The sequence below is a fragment of the Anolis carolinensis genome, chromosome 4 (genome assembly GCF_035594765.1).
Source record: "Anolis carolinensis isolate JA03-04 chromosome 4, rAnoCar3.1.pri, whole genome shotgun sequence".
In the NCBI taxonomy this organism is placed as follows: Eukaryota; Metazoa; Chordata; class Lepidosauria; order Squamata; family Dactyloidae; genus Anolis; species Anolis carolinensis.
The window spans coordinates 139064214-139083556 of NC_085844.1; the positions used below are offsets into that span (position 1 = coordinate 139064214).

The following is a 19343-nucleotide window of genomic DNA, read 5'->3' on the forward strand; positions in this document are numbered from 1 at the left end:
GGGTATATAAAGTAACAAAAAAACTTTACAAGTGAGATATGAAAAGATAGGAAGGAAACAACCTTCCTTATTGCTGCTGTGCATTAAATGATTGAATGCAAGCTCTCCTTGACATAAATCTGTGTAAACTAGTGTGCAAATGAAATAAGGAGAAAGTAGTTTATACTGGGAGGGGGCCCTGGTGGCATAGTGTGTTAAAGCACTGAGCTGCTGAACTTGTGGACCAAAAGGTCCCAGGTTCAAATCCGGGAACGGAATGAGCGCCCGCTGTTAGCCCCAGCTCCTGCCAACCTAGCAGTTTGAAAACATGCAAATGTGAGTAGATCAATAGGTAACACTCCAGCGGGAAGGTAACAGCACTCCATGCAGTCATGCCGGCCACATGACCTTGGAGGTGTCTATGGACAACGCCGGCTTTTCGGCTTAAAAATGGAGATGAGCACCAACCCCCAGAGTCGGTCACAACTGGACTTAACGTCAGGGGAAACCTTTACCTTTTTACCTAGTTTATACTTGACCACAAGAGGAAGTTTCAAGCTTCTTTTCAGGTGGTCTTGATTTCTCCTCCTAACTTGTCCCTGTTTTCATATAAACAGTATTCTCTAATATGATGTATTTAACACAACATCTATTTTGTTTCTAATATTCTGTTAGAACTGCTCTCAGTAGATTCAGATCAATTGGACTGACTTGCACAGACTGCCAAATTTGTGATACCTTCAAGTGCTTTTTATTCTTTTCCTTGGGCAGAACTATTACCATTTCTACAAATAATATTAAGTTCTCCTTGTTGTTATATTTACCGTTACTGCAACACAGGAAATAGCTGGATGGATTTTCACCAGGTTTGCAGGCATCTTTGAGATGCTCTTATTTACACCAGGTGTACACAAACCAATCATATATATATATATATATATATATATATATATATATATATATATATATATGGAGTAGTGTGGCACATCATTTGAAATATTCCAGTGCCCCAAACTGAATTATATCTTAGAAGTACAACATCATAAGTAAGTACTCGGATGAATTGTCACCAATTTCATGGGAATGGTTGCAATGGTTTCTCTTAACATATAGGCTACAAATGGTACAAAATCAAATCACTTGGGGTAGTGGCAATTGGAATTATTATTTTTATTCATACACTGTATGTTTTGGCAACTGATTGGGAGAGAAACGCTGTTTTAAATGCAACTGAGATTCATGTACTTGAACATCCAAAGAGAAAGGCAGCCACCATCCACAGCAGATGGAATTAAATAATTCATGATTCTGGGCAACATTATAGTAGTGTAAAATATGTAAGAGAACAAAATGAACAAAATGCAGAGAAGAAAGGGATTCTTATATTGGGCATTCACTATAAACTCAAGAGTTGTGTCTCCGGAAAATCCTCAAATATACTTTTCTTTTATGTTTTCAATAACTTGGGAATCCCGAAAGCTCAAAGGTACATGCTGGGTCATTTTTACTGTGCTCCTTTATGATACATCTTCTAATTTACAACCTTCTCTAATTGTGTAAAATGACAGTGTCTGGGTGTAGAACTTAGCTTCACCCACAAGAGATTTGCCAGGTTAGGAGCCTACTGAGATGCTAGCTGGTACTGCACTTCTACTAGCTTACTGGTTAATTAGGAATATTGAAAGAGAAGAAAAGCAGAAGCAACTGACAGTACTTCAAGAGGATGCCTGAATCTGGAAGTCAATTGGAGCCTTGACATATCACTTTGAGTGTGCAACCAACTTCTCCATTGCTCATCTCATGAAGCAACAAAACTGAAGACCCTGTCTTGATTTCCTGTCTTGAATCTCTGCAAGTAAGATGGGAAAGTTTGGAAGTCCCATTTAGCCTTGTGGGATAGATGTTTACTTTACCTTATTTTAAAAGCTACACAGGTTTTTTGGGGGATGAGGGTGGGATTTCACTGTGTGTTGCAAATTCAAACTAACAAGGCATTTGATTACTTACAGTCCCTTATGTCAACTGAAGTAGAAGTAACAACAAAATGATGCTGGATGCCTAGTCTTCCAAAAGGAATCTTCCTAAAGAAGATTCTAGCTAACTATTCGTGCCAAGCATGAGGTTTCATTCTTTTCTAAATACTTTATCTATTGGGCATGCCCAGTCCTCACTGGGCTCTTAGTTGGGACTTTTAACTTGCTTAGGCTTTTTAAGAAATGTTGACTTCTGTATGTCTCAAGTTCTTTAAGAGCATACTGACATGCTTCAAATCTCAGAAGCTTTGTTCTGTCTACAGTGTTATTTGTACTCACCACCTGAGTTTACTATTAAGAATAGTGATACACATTTTTGAAGTATATTCCAAGAACTAAAGTGTTGCTAGGATGAACAAAATGGTGTGTAGAGATGAGAGCTCTACCTAGCCAATCAGTTTCCTCTATATTCTAATGTTACTTTAAGAGCAAACAGATCTAGAGAGAATGCAAAAGGTTGTTCTACTCAATCAGGAAGGGGAAAATGGTATTATATCTCACAGAAGCCCCCAGTAGCAGTGATTCACTTTTCAAATGGATGTTGACTTCTTATGATTCAATTTTTCCCCCTTCTCCTTTTTGACAGTTTATGCAGCTCCAAACAAGTACAGCTGAGGGCAGAAACTTGTCCCCTGCTGAAGTAGTTCTCTGATTTGGGGCAAAGGGTTCTGAAAAAACACTTTCAATTCCTGGGTTGCTCTGAACATGGCCATATAGCCCGGAAAACTCACAGCAACCCAGTGATTCTGGCCATGGAAGCCTTCGACAACACCTTCAATCCCTTCACTGCAACCCAAAAAGATTGCCAATAGCTGCTGGTGGGGAAAGGAGCAGCAAATATTAATGAGGTCATGCTGTCTTGAGTTTTCAAATTCAAAAAGAAAAAGAAATGCTTTTTCAGAATCCCTGATCAAACGCACTAGAAAACTTGAAGCCAAGTCTGCCACCAAGAGGTGAGAAAAAACATTTGTAAAAGAATAGTAATGTTGATCAAGAGTGAAAAATACTGACACAGTAAGCGTTAGTAAAAAGACAAAAACACATTCTATTAACTATTCCAACTGTAGTCTAAATTATATCATTAGCTTTATTCTTGATTTCTCTGCTTCACTGCCATTATCATATGTGAAATTCATTCATTACCTCTCCTTTTCCTACTGCACTCTAGGCAGGCTCCTCTTCAAATGACTACCTGTTTTGTAGTTTAAACCAGTGGTTCTCAACATGTGAGTCCTCAGATGTTTTGGGCTTCAACTCCCAGAAATCCTAACAGCTGGTAAACTGGCTGGGATTTCTGGGAATTGTAGGCCAAAACACCTGGGGACCCACAGGTTGAGAAACACTGGTTTAGACCAATCTGGCTCCCTTGCCCTGTTCAATAGACCACCTTGCACTCCTTCAAATCTCTTAGAGCCCATCTTTTAAATACATTTCTGCAGTCTGATCATTATTTTGCTTGTTGTGCCTAAACTATTATATTCATTTCCTTCACATAGGTATTTATTCTATATGGCCGAGAAGTTTCCTGCATAGAATCATTGACACATATGAGTTTCGCACACAGTAAAAGAGGCTCCAACAAGTATGAGAACACATTCTTCATGTAACCCATAGCTGGGAATAAATAACAGTGAAATAGTAACAGTAGCAAAAGAAATACAAAGAAATCATTTTTTCATAAAGATGTCTAATTATTCAACTTTCATTAGTAGATGAACAAAAAATGGGTTGGGTTTTAGATTCCCTCCTGTTAGTTGGGTTGGCTGATTTCTCTCATGGGAGGCAGCCCTTGTTGCTCTTCTTTGCATCTCACTGCATTCTCCCATTTATTCTAGAACACTGTTTTGTAAACTCCGAGTCCTGACCCCAAATGGCCCTGAGCTTAATGTTGGGGGGGGGGGGGGTGCGCAAAAAAATTAGCAACAGTATAAAGTTTCCAAATGCCACCCATTTACACAAATCTGTTAGCAACAACGTATATAGTTGGACTCTGCAGAAATTGCTTGAGCTGTCCTTCATAAAAAGAAGAATCAGAGTGTTTGATTTTTTGAACTTATTTTATATATCTTCCTGGACTTGTATAAAAATCTCTCAGGAAGAAAGGGGTCACAAGTGGAAAAAGTTTAAGAAGCCCTGCTCTAAAGAGTGGGGGCTTTTTGGAACACTGCAAATGTGCTGCAGGGAACGAGAGAATTGAGTGGAAGAGTCTTCCCACTCCACTATCCCACCAGTTGGATCCTCCATGGGATCCCGAGATTTTCATGAACAGAAGGGGCTCTACTGTAAACGAAGGGGGATTCAGCTTCTAAACCTTAGAATATATATTATTCCATTCAGTTTTCAACAAGACCATTGTTCTTTGTACCTGATCTTTACTGTTTAAGCCAATGTGCATGACAAGATAAAAATGCACTAAGAAGTCAGGATTTGGCACAAAATCTTGGCGCCTAGTCATCATAGCACATATCAGTTTGTATGAATGGAGTTTCCCTTCTTTGTAGTCATCTGGCAAGGTTGCAGCCTGAAAGAACAATGAAGAAGCACTGAGCAAGATAGGTGGTCTGTAGGACAGCAACATCTGGTTCGTTTTTAAAACAATAGTTTAAAACTTTACATTAAAATATTGTTCCTACCTTGTCAAGATGTCTATGGCTAAAATGTTGAATCCTATTTCCCTCAATCCACTTTGGTTAAACTTGAGGGGTACACATATTTCTCTCAATTGAAGAGTTCACCTATTTCTCTCATTGAGTACTTGTCTCATCAAGTTTAACCAAAATGGACATAAACAACTGTAAGCACAGTTCTATTTTTCCACTTACTTCAAAATACAAAGTCACAAATAGAAAAAAGAATAAAATTTCGAAGACTTAAAGTGTTTATTATATATATACGATATATAGATATATGTAGATATGTGCAGTTAAAACAGCTACAAAATTTATACCTGACCCGCATGATTAAACACCAATATAGAAACACTGTAATACAAGACTAAGCAATAATAAAAGCAGGATAACAATGAGATTGGGTCCCAGAAAGGTACATGAAGTGCTTTTTGGCAAACTACTAGTATTCTGAAAAATATTGTTTAAAAACCTACCTTGAATAACCAAGATGCAAATATCCTGAGTGGTGGAATTAAAATAGGTGGCGCAGGAGTAGACTGGTTATCTAGGCTGATAGCAAGATTATCTCTGATCTAAGGGACAGCAAAACAAAGCAAGCAGTTAATAAGACAAAATCTCCCAATGTTACAATAAATCATATTTTTTCTTCTTAAGTTGCCAAATTTAAGGTACAGGGTCTCAAACCCTATAGTTCCAATGTATAGCTGAAACAAGCTTGAAAATACTTTAAAAACGTTTTTACAAACATATTGCATATTTAATATTTCTTGCTCTTTTTAACCAATGGTATTTCACTGAATATTCATACTATTAAAACTAGATTCAAGCTTACCTTTGCTAATTTGTACCACAGTTCATAGAGAAACTCAAAAACCATGGCATGTATTTTAGGAGACTTGATATTATTTACATCTCCAAGAATCCCCAATATTCTTCGCCATAATACGGAAGCAGAGTCTGGATGCCAGCCTATGAGATTTCCACCAGCAATTATACTGCAGTCATCAGCAAGGAACTCACTGCTGTCTAGAAAGAAAATTTATTTATACTGCATTAATTACAAAATTCCCAAGATTGCAAAAAGATATTGTGATCTATGAAGATCAGCAGTGCAATGCATCTTAACAACGTGTTATGGGAAAGGATTTTGCTTATTCTACATAAGTCTCTGGTTTTGGGCAGGCCAGCTGGTGTCCAGAATGAAAGTGCACTGCTGTTATCCCAAGAGCATATCATTTTTGTTATACCATAGGAAGTAATGGCACCAATTCATTAATGTGATGAAAAAAAATGCAGATGCAAAACAATTGAGAACTATGAGTTTGTCCTTGGTAACCTCAAGTTTTAAGAATATAGTTAACTTGTTTATCGGGAAAACATCATCTGCATGTACAATGCACATTAGGATTAATAATAGTTCAACTATTGTCAAAGTATGGAGACCACCTGGTGAAACTGACAACGGCAAAAAAATATAAAATAGGCTCCTCCTGTTTGGCCACACAGTTCACTTTTCAAACATTCAGACATGACAAAAACATATTGGTTTGACAGCAAAATGTTACCACAGCAGTATTCTAGTAAGGTGGGTAAATTCTCCCTTTCACGAGACAGGGAGAATCTTCTCTTCATGTGGCAGATTGAGGGCAGCAGACAAAGGCTAAAGTGTTGCACCAAAAATAACAACCACAGATGATTTATATAACTTTAAAGTAGACAATAAAAACATTGAGATATTCAAAGATTTCTTATAGCCTGACTCAGTCATTAATCAAAATGTGGATGACAGTTAAGAGATCAGAAGAATAGGATTTATCATAGAAGATCCCTATTGGATGAGTAATAGCTGTTGGTAATAGCTGACCTCCAATTCGAATGCTCAAGTGCTAGGACTTCCCAATTCTCTGTGTTATTCCACATTTTTTTAGGTTTACTTTAAGTCCATCTTTAAATATCTTTTGCTGTCCACTGACATTCTGTTTTCCGTTCTTGAGCTGAGAGTAAAGTAACTGCTTGGGAGATGATGATGGACATTTAGACAATGTGGCCAGTCCAGCGAAGTTGATGGTGGAAGATGGACAGGTTGCTTACCTGTAACCGTGTTTCTTCGAGTGTACTCTGTGAATTCACACTAATGGAGAAGGCTGCACCTGCGCAGGCTCCAACGGATACTCTTCCAAGCTAAAGTTTGAAATTTGGCGGTAACCCCGCCCCTCTCCCCAGAGGGTATAAAGGGCGCCCTCCGCGCTCGCTCTCCAGTTCCTACGCCGCAAAGGCAGCGAGAAAGGGAGAGGTTTGCATGTGGGGAAGGAAGGGCGGGATTGTGTGAATTCACAGAGTACACTCGAAGAAACACGGTTACAGGTAAGCAACCTGTCCTTTTTCTTCGTGTACTCTGTGAATGCACACTAATGGAGACTAGCAAGCTGAGGTATAGATAGGTGGGATAGCAAACCCGATAACAAGTTTAGTGTCCAAACAACACATTTATTGAGCACAAGGTGCAAAAGCAAGTGCAATAGTCAAAGAAAACGGTGCAACAGTATATAGTGCAAAAACCGATCCTTGTTAATAGGATCCAGAACACAATCACAACATTGTATGTGAGTGATAGTCTGTAAGAATTACAGAGGTAAGTATAGACCGATTCCTTGAAACAGAGGTAGAGGTATTCATGAAATACATTTCAGTGCAGTGGGTAAGTATAGTACACAAGCACTACGTTAATGAACCCATGAACATATCGTGTAAATAAAGGCTGAATGACAGCGGTGAACTTGTAAGAAAAGACAGCAAAAAAAAAACTGGTTTTGAGTAAGGCAAGTAACGTTAGGAAAGGCAGGAGGAAAGGATAGACCTGGCAAAGGCCGAGTCCCTGAGGTTCTTTGAGTCCATCCTGTAGTGTGAAACAAAGGTGGATGGAGTGGATCAGATAGCCGCTCGACAGATGGAGTCGAGAGGGACACCCCTCAGGAAGGCAGTAGAAGTGGAAAGGCCCCTCGTTGATCTAGCCAGCTGGTAAGCGAGTTCGATAGTCTGAGCAATCCAGTGTGAGAGTCTTTGAGAAGAAAGTGGTTCGCCCAGCTTATGGGTAGCATAAGCCACAAACAGTCTAGGTGACTTACGTATGTCCTTAGTCCTGTCCTTGTAGAAAAGGAGGGCTCTCCTGACATCCAGGAGATAAAGTCTCCGCTCCAAAGAAGAAGAAGGATTAGGAAAGAAAGCAGGGAGTATTATGTCCTGGTTAAGGTGAAAAGCAGAGACCACCTTAGGTAGGAAGGTGATGTCCGGGCGAAGAACAGCCCTGTCGTGGTGGAAACGGAGGTAGGGTTCGTCCACCCGAAGAGCAGCCAGTTCCGAAGGCCTGCGCGCAGAGGTGATAGCGATTAGGAAGGCAGTCTTCCAAGAGAGAAGGTGAAGGTCAGCGGAAGCCATAGGTTCAAAGGGAGCTGAAGCTAGTTGAGAAAGGACGAGTTCGAGGCTCCATCCGGGAGTCGGAGGTTGAACTGGAGGGTGCAGGTTTTTGTAACCTCGAAGAAAGGTCTTAATGAGGTTGTTAGAAAAGAGAGAGGGTTGTCCCTGACGTTGGAAATGCCAGGAGAGAGCAGCGAGATAGGATTTTATCGAGGCCAGAGAGAGTTGACAATCCGCAAGAGAAAGTAGGAAGTCCAGGACCAGCAGGATCGAAGTAAAGGAGGGATCGACGTGTAGGTCCCGAAGGAAGGTTTGGAATTTTGCAAGCTTGTAAGCATAGGCCTTTGACGTGGCCGGCTTATGGGCGGCACGAAGGATCGCCTGCAGGTCTGGGTGGAGAGAATTTAAGGAAGTATCCTCCAGGCAGTCAGGTGTAGGGACGGGACGTCGGGGTGGAGGACCTGTCCCCTCTGTGAAGATAGTAGATGAGGGAGAGTTGGGAGAGTGCGGGGAGGATCCGCACACATCCGGAGTAGAGTTGGGTACCACGGCTGGCGTGGCCATGCAGGGGCGATCAGGATGGCCGATGTCGGCGTTAGATAGAGTCTCTCTATTACCCTCGAGATGAGAGGGAAGGGAGGAAATAGATAGACGGGCTCGAGAGTCCAGTCGAGGAGAAACGCGTCTCCGAGACAGCCCGGAGTCGAGTTTGGAGGTAGTCTCGCTCCGAAGCGAGGAAGTTGAGCGTTCGAGGGGGAGGCAAAAAGGTCCAGAGCTGGCCAGCCCCAATCGTCGAAGACGGATTTCAGGATTTCGGGATCGAGACGCCACTCGTGGGGGGAGGTCGTCATTCTGCTTAGAGTCTGCTAGCGTGTTTTGAGCCCACGGAAGGTGAACCGCCGACAGGGTTATGTGTCTCGCTATGCACCATAGCCAAATGTCCATCGAGAGCGCCATCAGTTTCCTCGAGCCCGTACCCCCTTGTTTGTTGATGTAGTACATAGCTACTGCATTGTCCGTTTGGATCAGAACAGTCTTGTGGGGAAGAAAGCGAGCAAACGCCCGGAGGGCTTTGAAGATTGATAACAGTTCTAGAAAGTTTATGTGGTGAGACTTCTCCTGGATGGACCAAAGGTCCCTGACAGTGAGGCTTGACATGTGGGCTCCCCACGCAAAATTGGAGGCGTCGGTCGTGATGGTGACTGACGGAAGGGAGGGATGGAAGGGAAGTCCCACAAAAACGTTCGCTGGGTCCTGCCACCAACGAAAGGAGAGGCGAACCTGGTTCGGTACCGTGAGAAACATTGAGCTCGGATGCCAATGGGGTTTGAAAGAGTCTATAAACCATCTTTGAAGAGGTCTGAGACGTAGTCTGGCGAAAGGAGTAACCATGACCGTGGAGGCCATGTGACCCAGAAGAACCTGGACAGAATGGGCTCGGATCCTGCGGTTGCGGAGGAGGAGAGAAAGGTGTTATTGAAGGGCTAGGAACCTGTCCTTCGGTAGGGAGGCGGTTTCCGCGATGGAGTTGAAGAGAGCTCCGATGAAGCGGATTTCTGTGGCCGGGAGGAGTTGGGACTTTGCAACATTCAACTGAAGGCCCAGCCGTTGTAGAAGAGAAAGAGCTTGAGAGACGTGGTTTTGAAGGGATGAGGGGTCGGACGCGACAATCATCCAATCGTCCAAATAAGGAAAGACCATTATGCCCTGTTTTCTTAGGTGCGCTGCCACCACGGCGACCACCTTCGTAAAGACCCTTGGGGCCGTGACGAGGCCGAAAGGGAGAACTGTGAAATGGTAAGACTGTCCCAGGAGCTTGAAGGAGAGGAAGCACCTGTGAGATCGACGTACCGAGACGTGGAAATACGCATCGCGTAAGTCTATAGAGGCAAAGTAGTCTCCGTGTCGGAGCATCGGGAGAATGGAGGCCACCGAGACCATTCGAAATTTTGAAGGCAGAATGAAGAGGTTTAAGGCTCGCAGGTCGAGGATGGGCCGAAGACCTCCGCCCCTTTTGGGAACTGTAAAGTATCTCGAGAAGAAACCTTGAGTGTCCTGCTCGGAAGGAGAAGGCTGGATTGCGCCCTTTGCCAGAAGGGAGTCGACCTCGGAGCATATTTCCGGTGAAGGGTCGGTGTGAAGGATGTGACCCGTGGGGGGCAAAGTTTCGAATTCCAAGGCATAGCCGTCTCTGACAATGCGAAGAACCCAGGCATCTGAGGTGATAGACTCCCATTCGCGGTAGAAAGGAGCTAGGCGATCGAGGAAAGAGCAGAGAGGAAGGTTCTGGTCGGAGCCTAGGAAAGGCATGGCAGTGGCAGTAGTAGTGAAGGTAGAAAAGTCGCCAAGAGAGTGGGCGTCAGGCCCGTCGTTGGGGTTGTGGCATAGCTGTGGCACCTTTGCCTCGACCTTTCGGGACCTGGTGCTGGCGGCGAGGTTGTTGCTGACGACTGTGGTGACTCGAGCTCGACGAGTGTCGAAATGGTTGGTGACGAAAAGGCTGAGGGTAGCGACGGTACCGTTGCAGGAACCATCGGGTCCGCTGAGCCTGAGGTTGATCGGTCCCGCACTTTGTTGCGAGGATCTTGAAGTCATGATTGGACTTCAGTTTGTCATCAGTACCAGAGTTGAAAAGGCCCTGAGTGTCGAAAGGAAGGTCTTCGATCACTTGTCGAGAGGAAGAAGAGAGTCCTGAGGACCGAAGCCATGCATGCCGTCTGATCGCAACTGCGTGGGCAATCATCTTTCTGGCGGTATCGCCAGTGTGCTTAGCCATTTGAATTTGGTGGTGTGCGAGGGAGTCCGCCTCCTGTTGGAGGGTCGAAAGGACTGACCGGTCTTCGTCAGAAAGTTTGGCGAAGAAAGGTTGGGCTTTTCCCAGAGGATCTGTTGATAAGTGCCCATGCAGGCCCCGTAGTTCACCATGCGGCAAAGGAGGAGAGCGCCAGAGTACAGCTTGCGGCCTACCGCATCGAATCGTTTACCTTCCCTGTCGGCAGGGGAGTTGGACTGTCGACCCGACGATTGGGAGGCCTTTACCACCATGGAGTTTGGATCAGGGTGATGCTTGAGCCATTCCAGGGCTTCATCATCGGTTCGGTACCAGGCCTCTATTTTCTTAGAGGTTGGAGGTATCGAAGATGGCGTCTTCCAAGATGCCTGGATTACGTCCAGGAGGTATGGAAGAAAAGGCAGCAAGGGGCTTGAGCTTGGACCCTCTTGAAAACAGGGTCGGTAACAGCTTTTGAGGTTTGCTTAATTTCCATCCCCAGAGCGTCTGCCATTCTGACCATCTGGTCGGAGAAAGCCCGGATATTATCCGTCGGGGAAGGTGGGTCGACCTCGTAGGCATCGTGAGGCGGGGAGAGGTCGAGACCGAGAGAGACAACGGAGGCGGAGAGGATCGACTCGGGGTGTTCGATATCGGGGTCATCCTTCTCGGGCCCTTGAGGGGACCGGGGAGGAGAAACAAGCACAGAGTCCTGATGAGGTATCACCTCAAGAGCAGCGGGAGCCGGCTGTGGACGAACGCCCTTGGACGCGGAAGCCTGGGCGGCACGGGCTAAGCGCGTCATTTGTCTACCCCTCTCGGGTGTTTGAGCCGGGGGAAAAAGCTCTTGTCGAGCCGGAAGGTGTGATGGCGCTGGCTGGGGAGCCTTAATAACTGTCCTGACCGACCGGTCGGGAGAGGCTTGAGCGTCCGCATCCGAGGACTGACCATGAGGAGAGGAAGAGGAGCGGAGGCGTTGTGCTGGTTGGATAGGAGAGGATCTCCTGGAGGAGGCCACAGAGGAGGGGACGTCCTTCTTCGAAGAAGCTGAGGAGGACGACCTCTGGATCATTCGTTTCTTTGCTGGAGGTTGCTTCGACGCAACCCTCAGCGATTTTCCCGGTGTCGGAGGGATCGGGCACACAGCTGCCGAGTCAGACTGGGCTCGTCTGGATTCCTCCTGGGCCCTCTTAAAGGCAATCTTCATGGCGGAAGAAGATGGCGGCGAAGCCAGGCGGGATCGAGTGGAAATGGCCGAAATCACCGAACTCGAAGTCGATGAAGGGCCCATTTTGCCCGACCGGGTGGAAACCGTGGCGGTAGTCACCGTGCAGGGCGGTTTGGCCGGTTTTGGTCTCGAAGTTTTCGAGGTTTTGGATGATACCGATGGAGCAGGCCTGGACGCCATCGAGGCCGAGGTGGAAGTAGAAGCCTCAGGAGCAAGAGTTTTTTCGTAGAGAGCTGCGCGGAGTCTCGCAGCCCTATTTCTTCGGGCCTGAGCTGTAAAGGCCAGGCAAAAGCAGCAGGTACCGACGACGTGACTTTCGCCGAGGCAGAAAAGGCACTTAGCGTGACCGTCGGTATCTGGAATCTTAGCGGCACACTGAGTGCACCGCTTAAAATGCGTGGTCGACATAAGAACGAAGAGTCCGAAGTGAGCTTTGCCGCGGAAAAAAAGGAACTGGAGAGCGAGCGCGGAGGGCGCCCTTTATACCCTCTGGGGAGAGTACACGAAGAAAAAGGACAGGTTGCTTACCTGTAACCGTGTTTCTTCGAGTGTACTCTGTGAATTCACACAATCCCGCCCTTCCTTCCCCACATGCAAACCTCTCCCTTTCTCGCTGCCTTTGCGGCGTAGGAACTGGAGAGCGAGCGCGGAGGGCGCCCTTTATACCCTCTGGGGAGAGGGGCGGGGTTACCGCCAAATTTCAAACTTTAGCTTGGAAGAGTATCCGTTGGAGCCTGCGCAGGCGCAGCCTTCTCCATTAGTGTGCATTCACAGAGTACACGAAGAAAAACGTCGCTTCAATGCTGGTGGTCTTTGCTTCTTCCAGAATGTTGACATTTGTCCATCTATTTGCCCAAGAGATTTACAGGATTTTTCAGAGGCAACACTGATTGGATCTTTCCAGAATTTGAGAGCAACGTTTGTAGATGGTCTACATTTCGTAGGCATATAACAGAGTTGGGAGGACAACAGCTTTAGAAACAAGCATCTTTGTATCCCTATGAATATCTCCATCTCAACACTCTCTGCTTCAATCAAGAAAATACTGCACTTGCAGAGCTCAGACAGTATTGTATTTCAGTGTCGATGTTGGCTTTTGTGGGGAGATGGCTGCCTAGGTAGCGGAAATGGCTAACGTTTTCCAGCTTTACACCATGAAGTTTTATTTCTAGCATTGCAAAGGGATTTCTTGATGCCTGCTGATAGAGGTTTTCTTGATGTCCAGTGAGAGGCCAAACTTTTCATAAATACTTTTCTGCGAAGATATTTAAAGTGGCTTGTAGGACTTTTTCTGAATGAACACAGACCATACGATCATCAGCATACTGAAGTTCTATAAAAGAAGTTGTTGTGACCTTACTTTTGGCTTTCAGTCTGCTGAGGTTAAAGAACTTGCCATCTGTCTGACAGGTGATTTCCATAACGGCAGTAAGCTTCCTGTCAAAAAGGTGTAGAATCATAGCAATAAAGATAGAAATTGGACTTTTAAAGGCAGTTATGAAGGAACTAGACAAGATCCTGAATGAATATCAAAGTCAGGACTGTCCATGCCATTGTATTTCTATGTATGTTGAAGAAGGCTGAAAAGAAGAGAATCAGCTTATTAGAAATGCAGTGCTGGAGGAGAGTTCAAAGAGGCAAGCAAATGGGTTCTAGACCAAACAAGTCCAAATTCCCTCTAGATGCCAAGATGACACAGCTGAGACGGTTGCATTTTTGACTTATCATGAGAAGACATGATTCACTAGAAAAAACAATTATGATTTGTAAAGTAGAAGGTGGTGGGAAAAGACTTCATTAAAGATAGATTGACTCAATCAAGCCACAGCCTAGAGACTTGTGTAGAGCTGTTGCGGATAAAGTGACTTGGAGGTCTCTCATTCATAGAGCTGCCATATATTAAAGCTGACTTGACTGCTGTTAATTGCAGCCTTTCCACACTTTCTCCACTCTATGCTGCAAGAAACTAACATGGCTACTTCTTTGAAAACTATTAATTAAATCATATAACACCATTCTACCACAGTGGGGCCCAAAGTGGCTTAAAAAAATAGAGATTTTGGAAAAAAAAAACCAGTCTTAAAGGTGTTACTGCATTCTTTGTTTCACTCCCCTCCACCTTCCTCCTTTTTACAATGCAAGAGACTAATATGGCTATTTCTTTGAACATGCATATCCAGTTGAACATAGTGTGTACACTTGAAAGACCACTAATAAGTACAAAACTATTAAATATCAAAGCAATCCATTTCTACTCCAACACCATTATTTACACCCAAGAAGTTTTGTACACACTTACTGAAGGTGATCCCAGAATAACCTGCTATAAGAATGAAAAAGGATAATTATTTAAATCTGATGATTGCTGTTGCAAGACACTTGTAGAAACAAATTAAAAGCTGACAAATGCCTTGTCTTTCTATGGACAAATGCTATGTTTTTTTCTTCAGTCACTGTAGAATTTCTCTGATGGTGGCTGATTGGAGGGTATTCAGCACCCTCTAGTGCTACAGAAGCAACATATCCCAAAGAGGTATGGTACCTACACTGCATTTCAGATAGAAAGGGTAAAGAACTGCTGTAATCTTCATAGAACACAAAATGTATTGAAATTTCAGCTGTTCTATTACGAAAGATATGAAAAATTTATAAAGACCTGCTTTGGACTAAAAAATGAATATACATTAATGGGAAATTATATGATTCTCAAACAACACAAACCACATAGGCAAAATAGTGTAAAGCCCCTCCATCAATTCAAAGAATACATAAATGACTAGCAGGGCTGCCTGGGCTACCACCACAACACCACAGACATCTGATGAATGCACTCCAACATCCACACATTCTCCACATATACGCAGGATAGTACTGAGCATATTAACTCTTGAAGCAGGATTCTGGGCCAATGGTATGCACATAAACCCCTTTTGGGTATGTCAATTACATGAATATAGGTATTGTGGCTGGTAATGGCAGTGTTCGTGTAGCCCATGAACTCCTCATAGAGTCAAAGAACATGTAGGACTGAGACCATGAATTCCTCAATAAACTATCAAGCAAGAAACTATTTAGAAAGGAAGGAAACACAAATACTGTAAAATAGCAGAACCATTATGTTACTAACCAAGTGGGTAATTTTTTCTTAGAAACAGTGAAAGGGTAATTTTAATTTACAGATAGTACTGCATTTTAAATCTTTTATTGTATACTCTATAATATTTTGGCAAAAATTAAAAAAAATCAGGGCTTTGGACAATGCAAAAGTTGTTGCTCTGTAGCACTGCCATTTTTTAAATTAATAAATACTGTAATTAACCTATTCCTTGAATTAAGGCTGAAATTCCAATTTAAATGTGTTCCTTTAGTTTAAAATAAATAGAATAAATGGAATTCAATTTTTCTTTTTTGTTTGAAAAATTGTGACTTTATTGATTCTAAGTTAGTTCTTATGACTGTTCTACTTTTTAAAAGAGACTGACAACATATGTCGAACATGGAGGAGGCTTGGAAGATACAAAGATGTTATCCACTAATCCTCAAGCATGTGGTGCAGAAAGCATAAAAAATTATCAAAGATTTCTAAATCCGAAAAGTGCCATTAAACGTAGGGAGAAGCATGTCATTTTTGTTAATATTTAATATTGCTCTTAGGCTGGGCTTGGGCACATAACAAAAACTTAGCTACTAAGCGTTTGTTCTCATAAGACACTAAATTTTGTGAAACAGTATCTATTTTCAAGTACTGTATAAGCCAAAAGTGAGGAACAAAGTATGTTTACATATACACAAGCACACACAGTACACTTCCTTGTCCCCTAAAATCAGTATCAAAGGGTGCATCTACACTGTAGAGTTAATTCACTTTGGCACCACTTTAACTACCCATGGTTTAAGGATATAGAATAGTGAGAGATCTAGTCTTACAAGGGACTTAGCCTTACTGAGGATTCAACAAGGGTTTCCTAGCATCCAACAGTGGTGGTTAAAATGATGTCAAACTGCATTGGTTCTGCAGTGTAGATACAGTCATTCTGTACATAGAAGAGGTGCTATATCAGCCTTTGCCTCAAGCAGCTAGAAGTCTTGGGCAGCCCTCCATTAGAGGGTCATTAAGTGCCTACACTCCAATGAGTCTACACTGCAATAAAACCCAGTTCAAAGCAGATAATCTGGATTGCATATGGCAGTGTAGAAGGGGGCTAAGATGCATTAAATGTGCAAAAATGAAGCCCTTTCTATAGCTGCTAAAATAAACATATTCCCAAGAACCAGCAACCTTTTACTACAATTCTGGGTGTGACAAGCTTGTCTAGTGTTCCTAATAGCATTAGCATAATAATATTATTAGCATAATAATATTATGCTATACTAATAATATAATATATTGTATATACATATAATATTGATAATATTATAATGTAATAAAATATAGTAACAATAATAATACACTATTATAATTTTATATTATATATTACATGTAATATTACTAATAATATTGCAATATAGTGGTATAGTACAATATACCGTGTTTCCCCGAAAATAAGACAGTGTCTTATATTATTTTTTGCTCCCAAAGATATGCTAGGTCTTATTTTCAGGGGATGTCTTATTTTTCCATGAAGAAGAATTCACATTTATTGTTGAACAAAAAATGAACATTTATTATATAATGTACAATAGTTGTCATCACAAACCAGCATAACCAGACAAACTGTGAATCCTATCAAGAATTTCTTCTTATTACCATTATTTCCATGTACAACACTCTATGGTATGTACATTTACCAATCCTGCATGCTCTGGTGTTGTTTGACAGGCGCTTGGCCTGCTTCCATACAAAAACTTTGCTAGGTCTTACTTTCAGGGGAGGTCTTATATTTAGCAATTCAGCAAAACTTCTACTAGGTCTTATTTTTCGGGGATGTCTTATTTTTGGGGAAACAGGGTAGTAATATATAATGCTTATATTGTGCTATGCTAATAATATAATTTATTGTATGTACATATAACTTGTAAGCCGCCCTGAGTCCCCTTCCGGGTGAAAAGAGCAGGATATAAAAGTCGCTAATAATAACAATAATAATAGTAATAATATGTACCTGTTAAATTGGTGGCATCTGAAGGATTCAAGTGCAACCAGTGGCATGCATCTGGATCCCCCGAAATCTCAGATGGAATGTTGACATCATGGTTTTCTTCGCACGATTGCCAGGGAGCCATAGTAATGTCTACTTCATTACTGTATCCTAGGGAGGTATCACTACTGACACTTTCACCTACAGGAGGGATAAAATTTCCAGTGAAATAGGATTTCCTCAAAACAAGAAGAACAATAAATGAAGCTTGTAACCACCAATATAATTTGTGATCTCACTTCGTGCTAACATAAATGATACATGTAAAGTAACAAACACCTATGACACTCACTTTTCTCTCTTTCTCTCTGACTTCCAGGCGATTGCTGCATGTCTACTTTCAGATATGATTCAGCTGGAATGTGGTTTGTCTACATGAAAATTTTGAAGAAACATTATTACAGTATTGACAGGTTTAAAAATAGTGTAGGTAGGTACACGTTTTAAAAATTGTCTTTAATGTTTTAGCTGTTTGTCCTGAATGTGTCAGAGAAACAGGTCTACAATACCTCATTCTTCTTGCAGTCTAGGCATCTGTTTTATGAAGGTAGGTGGAAGCAGGAATTATGGTTCCTCTGGAGATTATCACATTATAATAAATTCGTACAAATTTACAAATCTATAGCTCTCCAAACTGCATACATAGTAAAAAGTATAATGATTGCAAACATTATTAAGTACAAACATTAGGAAAAAATTCCTGGCAGTAAGAGGTATTCAGCAATGGAATACGCTGCTATCTCGGAATGTGGTGGATTCTCATTCTCAAGAGGTTTTTAAACTTAATTGTCATCTGTTAAGAGTGCTTTGATCGTGTATTCTATATGACAGAGGGTTGGATTGATGGCCCACGTGGTCTTTTCCAACTTTTTGATTTTAGGTTTCTATGAATATCTCTTGCTTTTCTATCATCAGAAGTGTTTGGTTTACTTGCACAATTTACTTCTATGTTGGAAGATGGACCATTCTTCTTATTAGAGTACAGGGGAAATGTCAATAAATATTTGTATATCATGTCTTTCTATAAATTATGTACCTATTTTATAATCTGCTTAATTAATCATGATTGATACAGAGAAGTTTCTGTGTGAGAAAACCCAATCCTAAAAGTAGAAAGCTAAATCTTTGTATGTTTCTCTACAAATCTCAATTAGTTCAATTCCTTATTAGTTAATTCACCTTTGCCATTCTAGTTCTCCTGGACTAGGACTATTCAGGATTTCCTGAATAACTTAAAATAATAGACTCCTTGTGAGTTCTCTTTATCAAATTTACCTCTTCCTCCGTATTTTCTTTGTTCATGACCCCCTTAGTTTCTTCAGCAGAGTTGGAATCTGAATTTAAGTTCTGTGAACTTTCCGTTTTTCTAACTGTGAAGTGAAAAGTTACTCTTTTAAAAATGCATATAAAATTTAGATACTATCAATTAAACTCTGATATTATCAATATGTATTAAATTAATGCTATCTTTTGTTTTTATCATATATATATATATAACAAGGATACCATTTATTAAATTATGCAGCAATAGTATAATTTACTCTGAGGATATATTGGTTAAAAACAGGGTGAACATATTAAGGGGGATAAACCAAATTTGAAATACTACCTGCCATTGGCATTGAAAAAACAGGAAACAAGATTAAATTACTGTACATCCACAAACATACAAGACTCAGTAAGTGATATGCTTTAATTAAGGTTGTGCCTTAAATATTGTTGAATAGAACAATTGCATAATTTAATCCAAAACCAAGAAGTGTGTAAGTAGCATAATGTGGTAGTCAAGTCATATTATTTCTGAATTACCATGAAAAAGAGAATTGCATTGGTCTCTAATATCGGAGGTACTGCTACTTCGTGTTAATTGTTCCTGGTCTGAAAACAGACTATTACTTTCTGTTCTTGATACAGTTCCAGATTGGCTGTATTCTGTTCCTGCTCCGTTTTCTGACTGCTGATATTCTTCAGCTTCTGCAAGGATTGATACAGAAATGTTTCAGCCACATAAAAATTAGAACATGAAAATAACTAACATTAATAAAAGCTTACAGCAGCCATATAATTAGTGCAGTTCTCATTATCATTAACTGAGAAAGCAAAACAAATAAAGTAAAAATGGACGTAGGAACCCAGCTACTATTTTTCCAA

At 41.8% G+C, this 19343-nt stretch overlaps 1 protein-coding gene across 6 annotated transcripts in view; it reads right to left on the reverse strand.

The window, feature by feature from the left end:
- The window catches only part of ralgapa2 (Ral GTPase activating protein catalytic subunit alpha 2), a 205701-nt gene that overhangs the window by 115724 nt on the left and 70634 nt on the right, over positions 1-19343 (reverse strand). For all 6 annotated transcript variants that reach the window (XR_010005277.1, XM_008109089.3, XM_062977917.1 and 3 more), the window contains 7 exons: positions 19002-19166; positions 18468-18562; positions 17485-17563; positions 17157-17333; positions 5475-5668; positions 5116-5214; positions 4378-4533 (listed from right to left, as the gene is read on the reverse strand). Coding sequence is in view for 5 of the 6 variants with exons in the window: in XM_008109089.3 (XP_008107296.1) it covers positions 4378-4533; positions 5116-5214; positions 5475-5668; positions 17157-17333; positions 17485-17563; positions 18468-18562; positions 19002-19166 (965 nt within the window). In the remaining variant the exon portion in view is untranslated. The remainder of the gene's footprint in view (positions 1-4377; positions 4534-5115; positions 5215-5474; positions 5669-17156; positions 17334-17484; positions 17564-18467; positions 18563-19001; positions 19167-19343) is intronic.